At 34.0% G+C, this 7,672-nt stretch overlaps 2 protein-coding genes across 2 annotated transcripts; both read right to left on the bottom strand.

The window, feature by feature from the left end:
- Nucleotides 1–1,715: 1,715 nt before the first annotated feature.
- LOC145334978 (E3 ubiquitin-protein ligase HUWE1-like) lies at nucleotides 1,716–2,707 on the bottom strand. The gene is made up of 2 exons (XM_080180626.1): nucleotides 2,509–2,707; nucleotides 1,716–1,930 (listed from the first exon to the last, which is right to left on the bottom strand). The coding sequence occupies exons 1-2, from the start codon at nucleotides 2,617–2,619 to the stop codon at nucleotides 1,847–1,849; spliced, it is 195 nt and encodes a 64-aa protein (XP_080036752.1). The 5' UTR covers nucleotides 2,620–2,707; the 3' UTR covers nucleotides 1,716–1,846.
- A 512-nt stretch (nucleotides 2,708–3,219) lies between these two features.
- LOC145334976 (E3 ubiquitin-protein ligase HUWE1-like) lies at nucleotides 3,220–7,053 on the bottom strand. Its single transcript, XM_080180625.1, has 5 exons — nucleotides 6,818–7,053; nucleotides 4,888–5,336; nucleotides 4,194–4,330; nucleotides 3,760–3,914; nucleotides 3,220–3,312 (listed from the first exon to the last, which is right to left on the bottom strand). Exons 1-3 carry the CDS (start codon nucleotides 6,845–6,847, stop codon nucleotides 4,219–4,221), a joined length of 591 nt encoding a protein of 196 aa, XP_080036751.1. The 5' UTR covers nucleotides 6,848–7,053; the 3' UTR covers nucleotides 3,220–3,312; nucleotides 3,760–3,914; nucleotides 4,194–4,218.
- Between the last annotated feature and the right edge of the window lie 619 nt (nucleotides 7,054–7,672).

The following is a 7,672-nucleotide window of genomic DNA, read 5'->3' as shown; positions in this document are numbered from 1 at the left end:
TTTCCTTAATATGGATGTCCAAACATTTCAACCACTAATTGTAATCGACATAAAGCGAAATATTGTGAATCATCATTTGGGATGAACATAAATTTATCGGCCATTGTCTTATTCCTTTAATTCCCTGGATTAGAATACAATCTTTTTGATTTATTTAAAAGAAGCAAGTAGGGGGAATGTCTTGGCCCAAATCAGGTACAATTCATTACCTTACACAGTTGGGACTTCCAGACAAAGGTCGTGCAATCAAAGAGTTGGTTGTATGTTGTGTGTTTCTTAATGCCTCGGATCTTTAGACAGAAAAGGAGATATTTGGCTCCCCTTGGTTATCCTGGGTTGTTAGACTTACGTAAAAGTGTTATGGCAGTAGCCTCGCCCGTAGGAGGTAATGGGTAGGTAAACTAGCTCTAAAAATCTAACTGTTAAGTAAATAGTCAAGTGCAATTTCATAATTGGTGGTAAATGACAAATTAATATCTATTATTCTAGACTCGAAATTTTCATTCAAACCTTAGATTCAGAATCATATAGATTGCTGATTTATTTTTGAACAAGTGCCTACGCCACTAGAGTACTATAGGGACAAATTAAAATTCACTTATCTTATATTTAAGTTTAAGAAAGGAACCTTGGATCATGGAAAGCAAAGGGAAAAAAGGTTTCGTCGTATTTTCACAGTAGCTTTTGATATGTTAATTTCGGTTATGTAAATTTAAATGATTTCCCCGCAGGGTTAGGAAATTTGCAGGGTTAGAGCCCACCCTAGGAGCTAGAAATAGGAGAAAAGATACTGTGAAAATACGACGCAACACGCTACTTCGTTATCTTTCAATGATCCGGAACTTTTTGTTTTAAATATTTTTCTAATGGTGATTTCTCTTTGAGGGTAAGAGGTACCCTTTCAAAAATGCATATTAATTTTCCAATGACATATAAGAAGCTTCACTGTCATTCACTTGACCCAAAATAGTCCAGTGGTTAGAAACATCTTTCATTTCAAAACACAGGTAGCCAGAAAGGCTCCAGCCTATATCATAAGAAACAATGATGACAACTTCCATAAAAGCGAAGCTCTGAAACAGTAGGGCAAACGAACATTAACACTTGTGAAGTGTCAGAACTGAATAATCAGAACATAAATGTATGTGTCGAAACAAAATTGTAAGTAAATTTGTTAAAAAACTGCTTACATTTTTATGACTAAATTATAGAGATGCTTTGCTTATTACATTGTACTTTGTTATTCTAGGAATCAGTATTCTCAAATTAAAAAATACCCAGGATTGAATTAATACCAGAAAAAAACCTAGTTTTTACCACTTTTACCGTGTAACCGTGGTAAAAACACTTTTTGTGGTATTTTCTCACGGTTTTTACCAGCTTTTTTTACCACAATTTTCGGTCAAATTTTACCAGATTTCCGGTAAAATATTACCATTTTAGGACGCAAATTTATACCAGATTTTGACCAATTTTACCACTTTTTTGGTAAAATCTTACCGCAAATTTCTGTAAGATTTTACCGAAAAAGTGGTAAAACTGGTCAACACCTGGTAATATTTTCGTCCTAAATTGGTAAAATTTACCGGAAATCTGGTAAAATTTGACTGAAAATTGCGGTAAAATCGGGTGGTAAAAATCGTGAGAAAGTGGTAAAAAACGACCGACCCTAATTATAGAGAAGCTTTGCTTTTAAAAATAGAAAAAATTATAAATTTTTTTGTTGTATTTTTATATTTATTTAACTTGAACATAAAATAATAATTCTAATAATCAGCAGCCGTTCTCAATGTCGCGCAGCTGAGGACCCTTGGGTGCGCCGCCAAACACACAAGTGTTCTTGATTCTACTGCTCTGGCCAAAAACTGTTGCGCAACCTCCTGGATTTGCTGGGCACCGGCTCCATTCCCTCGTATAACTGATATTCAACCTGGAATAAAATTGCTCATTAGTTAATTAGATAATTACAGGGATATAAAGGGATAAGACAATGGCTGATAAATTGATGTTCATCTCTAATGATGATACACATCGTTACCCCTTCTGTAGATTACAATAAGTGATTGAAATGTTAGGACACTCAACTTAATGAACCAACCAATAAAAAATCAATAAAAGTACCCAAGGTTGTTAGGCCAAAGAATAAGAAAATGTTATTTGAAAACTTTGGGGGCTAGTGTAATTTACAGCCCAATGTCCCATCCCTCCCTACTAAATATCTAATCTATAATACAAAGTAGAACGATGTCTGTCTGTCTGTCCGTCCGTCCCAAAGATAAAGCCTATACTCGCTGTTTACGCAAATGTGTCAGAACTTCCCCCCCCCTTACTCTCACACCTAAAATTTTTCTTTTGAAAGCAAAAATAAAAGTGTGTAGGTTCGACTCCCCCTCACCCCCCTCATTCATTTCCTACAGGCATCTTGACACGTGGCAAAAAAATCAGCAAACTTATCTAACTAAACATCTTTGAAAACGCAGAACGAGAAAAAATAAAGGGAAAGCTTACCTGGAAAACATAAGCAGTAACAACATCCGTGGCTAACAAGAACAGGCTGGGGCCATAGTACTCGGCATTACTGATTATATGCTTCAAACTGTTGGGCAAACTTCCCTCCATCACGTGGCGTATGGAGTCGCTGAACGCGGGGTCCTAAGTTATGGAGGATTAAATGATTTGTCACAAACACAGGAAGGAAGTGGACTGTTTATTACACTAGTCCCCAAAGCTTTATTTTCTTCTTCGTTGCTTTAACAACTCTAGGGACTTTTATTGAATTTTGAATGGTTGATTAATCAAGTTAAGTGTCTAAAGCTTTCAACAACTAATTATACTCCACAGAAGGGGTAATTTTGTGTATCATCATTGCTGATGTACATCAATTTATCCGCCATTGTCTTGTCCCTTTAGATCCCTGTCCCAAACAAGTACTAATATTAGATAAATTTAGACCTAAACCCCAGGCAGGGAGGGTAAAATGGTGTAAATATCATAATGGTATCCAAAGTTTCAGAAACAAGTTTACTTATTCGTCAACTCAAAAACTTTGAGTACCTAATTTTTATTAGGTAAATCTTGATTTAATTTCAATACTTCGTCTTTTGTCCTATCCCATAAGAACCATGTTTCCCGTTGTGTCTACAGAAACGTAAATTATTTTAGTACAATCTTTTTTTAAACTTAAACAATATTTTACTTCGTCTTAAATCATTTAATAACCCATTCCTGAATAGCCTTCTTTAAGAAGTTGAGCATAGATTTTAGCAAGGCAGCCCGCTGGGGTAGGCAGGTCAAACCAGGCTTGGGTACATCCTAAATAGAGATAGGTTGTTAGAAGATTTTAGCAAGGCAGCCCGCGTGGGTAGGCAGGTCAAACCAGGCTTGGGTACGTCCTAAATAATCAGATAGATTGATATTAATAATATGTTTTGTTATATTTAACTATTTTCAATAGTATAGGGCTACGTTATAGGATTTTATTTTTATTTAAGCAAAGTTTGTGTTATACAATATAAGATTAAAATCAATATTTCTTCATATATCCTATCTCTTTTTTACATTTTCGCATATCTTTATAATATTTTATCATTTCTTATTCAACTTCTATAAATGCCAGGAAAGGAAGTTACACTGGACTGTAAGTTTTACAGGTCTTGAAGGTTTAATCAACACATCTCTCATTCGTTGGCTTGCAACTTAAAAAACTTATCGTCCATTGTCTTATCCCTTAAGATCCCTGTATAAATAAACAATGCATACCTGTTGAATAAGATGAGAAGCTAGCCTAGAGCTAGAACCTGAGCCACTAGGACCTGAGCCGCCGCCAGCTCCTCCTGAGCGGCTATGGCCGCTACGTCATGAATAGTTTCTGCCTCCTCAATAACTTTGGTTAGTCGTTCCTCTTTAGTTCCAACCTACAAGATTGTTGTTTATGTTAAAACCATCTATTTCAAAATTGAAAATATAAGGGCACAACTATTATGCCGCTTAGGGGTATTGTACCAAACATATAAATCTTTAAATTTTTGATGACATGAAGCATACCCATGAAAAGTCTAAATTAATTGTTTTATTCCTGATCATACCGTCCCCCCACTAAGATTTTTTCTCAATTACTGAAAAGTCTTATACTGAAAACCAGTTCTAATCCTCCAGATATTACGGTTTCGAAGCCATACTGGAATAAGTTATACCTGGATCTGGAAGGGTTAATGCTTCCTACAGTGGTCCACCTCTAACTCCAGCTTGTTGATGAAGGTTGTTAGTCCCGCGTGGGTCTGAAAAACTTGCCATGTCCAGGTTTGTGATTGGATCTATCACTCTTACAGCCCTAAATAATATTTTTTATTCCATCGTATTATAGATAGCTTTCTGTGGATATTCAAATAAAAATCATATAATTAAAGCCAGTTTTGTTAGCCCTGAGAGGCTTAAGGCTTAGGCTACCAAAACTGGTACTTGTATTATGATTTTTATTTGGAAAATGGTCAGTATACATGTTTTATCATTATGGCTGAGAACCGTTTCTAATCGATTTTAATTTGTTTCGAAGCCACGCTGGAAAAAGAATGAAAAACAAATTTTTCTAAACTTTTGAATATATTTCTTATTATAAAGAATCTACTTTATTATAATACGCTTTGTTTGTCCGCTTTATACGTCTGTGATGCAATCTTTAACATGCGATCCTTTTCAAGACAGACGGCGAGAAACCAGTATATAATTTACTACGTCCGTCGGTCATGCTTTAAAAGACAAAGAAACTTATTTTTATAAATTGTGCGTATTTTTCTTTATTTCTATGATATACATTATGGATGATGTCAACCTTGTTTTTTTACCTAGCTTTCAGTGTAATACTTGTATATCAAAACATGAAAAACATACCTAGTAACAAAAGTAATGTGTTCCAATTCACTGCTGGGCCACTGTATGACCTTAAGGAGTGACTCCAACATGCCGCAGGACACCAGCGCCTCGCCGCCGCTCTCATACGACGCCAGGTGGTACAGGAACGAGAAGAGGGCGGTGGCCAGCGGCTGCGGGAACACAGCAACTGCGCTAGCCGGTGCAACAACAGGAGCGCTAGACCCTGACTGGCCGTTATTCCCGCTGCTGGTTAAACTTATAATACAATTGCGCACCATCACCGGCAGAAATCCGTGGAAATTGGCCGCGCCCGTCGCGTCAATGATTGTGTTCAGCTTGGGATTGCGGTCCAGGTGGATGATGGAGGTGAGGGCCTTCAGCACGGCGGCGTTGATTTCCATGAGGTGGTCCCCCTTCATCTCCAGCACATCAACAAGCTCTTCTAACAGCCCGGAATACAGCAGACCCTGAATATTTTGGTTAGGTTAAAAAGTTATCATTCCTAAGTAAAGAACAGAATAAAAATATGGAAATAAATATTATATATTTAAAGTAATAAAGAAAGATGGATAAATAAAGATCGGTCTTATATGTATTTGATTTGTTTGGTTTTATTTTCTTCCATTCTAGTTTGTAAAGAGAGTTTAAAAATGCATGTTTTAAAAATTAACAATGCTGAGCTTACAAACCGCTGGATCGATCTGTATGGTTCTCCTATTCAATTAGCTTCTCATAAGATCAGGGAATGTTTATAACTATATATATATATTCTCACTCCTAGGAAAAGTAACCCTAATATTGTTTTTTTTTTAATTCTTATTAAAACTAAACAGTAAAGAAAGGGCACCCCAGTACATTTTACGAATGCTCTATGCAAGGTGAAATTCCGAGATCTTAAGCTTCAGACAAAAAAAGCCTTCCTACTTTATAAAATAAGACATGTGAAAAGCCATTAAAGGGAGTGTGAACGTAAAAATTTCTCATCTGATTATCAAATCTTAACATTTACTAAGCACATTTCACTACACTGATCAACCAAAAACGTCCTATTAACAAAAATATCCAGGAATAATGCCTTGATTTTATGGTATTTTGAGAGGGAAAAAGGAAAAAACAGGGAAAATCTGAACGTTTTTGATTCTTATAATGTTTGTAGGGATATTTAACTTGTCATATATAGTTGAAACAATTTACTTACTGTTAAGGATTTATTTTATGCTATAAAATTGCCAATTAGTTTTTTTATAACGTAGTAGTTAGGTAATAAAGACATATTTCAAATTCGTATTATTGACAAAAAAAATACCTCACTGTCTACAAAGGGTTGAATCTCATAGGTTATTTAAAATAATAATATCCTTTTTTATTGTGTTGGACAATAAATAACCCACTTTGGAGAATTAGTTTACACTTTTATCAGACTGTTTATAAAAAAATATTGCGTCTTTATTATTTACAAATTTGTAATTAAAGGTGGGCAAGAGATGGGCCATCTAAAGTTAATTGGATAATAATAAAAAACCTGTTTCTGGCTTTGTTATTGTATTTGGTTTTCAATAAAAAATATTGCTTATTTTATCAATTTCTAAGTAACTATACATTGGTTTAAAGCAAGGATTATGTTAAAAGTCAGCTTAACTGTTAGGAAAAATCTAGAACTATGTGAAAAAGTTTAATTTTAGCTATAATGGGAGAAAAAATCAATTTAATGGACATTTTATATAATACGGAAAATTTCTTCCTTTCCCTGTACCTTATAAAAATCGTCGGAAAAAGCCGTTTTTTAAGCAAACAAAAGCGCGTTTTGCTCTATCTGTGAGATATTATGAATGAGATAATGTTAAGATTTGATATTAAGATGAGAAAAATTTACGTTCACAGTTCCTTTAAAGACACAATACCTGTAATAATAATGTACAAACTTTTCAACCAATAATAATACCCTTACCTTTCTAATGATAAGCCTAGGCAGAGCCATGCTGGTGATGCTAGCTCAAGCGTGCTGCGTGGTTTAGATAGAACTGAACTACTGAAGCCATTAACCAATTACAGGGTTACGAAAGTTTAAATTGATGTTATTTTTTTTTAATGTTAATATTGAATGTAATATAGTTTTGTAATGACATATAAAATATATTCGATAGAATATAAAAAAAATATAGTGCATTCAATATTAAAAAAAAATATTTAAATATATATAGTTGTTAACCATATATATGCTGTATTTCCGGCCGGGTTCTTAAAAGATAATGCCGCATTTTTTCGACATTTTTTACGCTATGAATAACAAGCGCGACATTCGCGAAATCTAAAAGAGTATACAATGATTTATTTAATTATTTCGCTTTTGATGGTACGGCCTTCATAGAAAAAAAAGATTATCTTCAATCCATTTTTGCTGCATATTAATTAATGCATCTTTTTAGAGCTGTGTTAGACATTAGAAAAATTGCTAAAAAAATAATTTAAAATTCAGTATTTTTATGTTATATACTCTGTTTGAAATTCTATCGTCAACGTTCAATCAATCAATGTCTAAAAAACGCCGAAAAAATGTGGCATTCATCTTTTAAAAACCCATCTCGGTGGTATTTCCGGTTGGCAAAGACAACATAAATATATAGAAATCATGAAACATTGTTGTTCCACAATTTTGCCACATTTTTAAACATCTTGCTTAAAAAAATCTTCCAAACAAATTGTAAATTCTATAAATTTAAATATTTAGAGAAAATTGAGTAGTAATTTACTTCTTGATTCGAAAAATATTTGATTAAATTGAATCAAAACTAATAATTATTTT

Source organism: Acartia tonsa, chromosome 13, assembly GCF_053477335.1.
Source record: "Acartia tonsa isolate MP-2025a chromosome 13, ASM5347733v1, whole genome shotgun sequence".
NCBI classification, from domain to species: Eukaryota; Metazoa; Arthropoda; class Copepoda; order Calanoida; family Acartiidae; genus Acartia; species Acartia tonsa.
Note: the sequence above shows the minus strand (reverse complement) of the source record. Positions and strands in the feature narration are given on the sequence as shown.

Excerpts from the sequence above, each read along its gene's own strand:
- LOC145334978 (XM_080180626.1), bottom strand. The coding sequence starts at position 2,619 with ATGGAGGGAAGTTTGCCCAACAGTTTGAAGCATATAATCAGTAATGCC. Across the intron at positions 1,931-2,508 it reads TTACTGCTTATGTTTTCCAG|GTTGAATATCAGTTATACGA; the intron begins GTAAGCTTTCCC and ends ATTTTATTCCAG.
- LOC145334976 (XM_080180625.1), bottom strand. The coding sequence starts at position 6,847 with ATGGCTCTGCCTAGGCTTATCATTAGAAAG. Across the intron at positions 5,337-6,817 it reads CTAGGCTTATCATTAGAAAG|GGTCTGCTGTATTCCGGGCT; the intron begins GTAAGGGTATTA and ends CAAAATATTCAG. Across the intron at positions 4,331-4,887 it reads CACATTACTTTTGTTACTAG|GGCTGTAAGAGTGATAGATC; the intron begins GTATGTTTTTCA and ends AATATTATTTAG.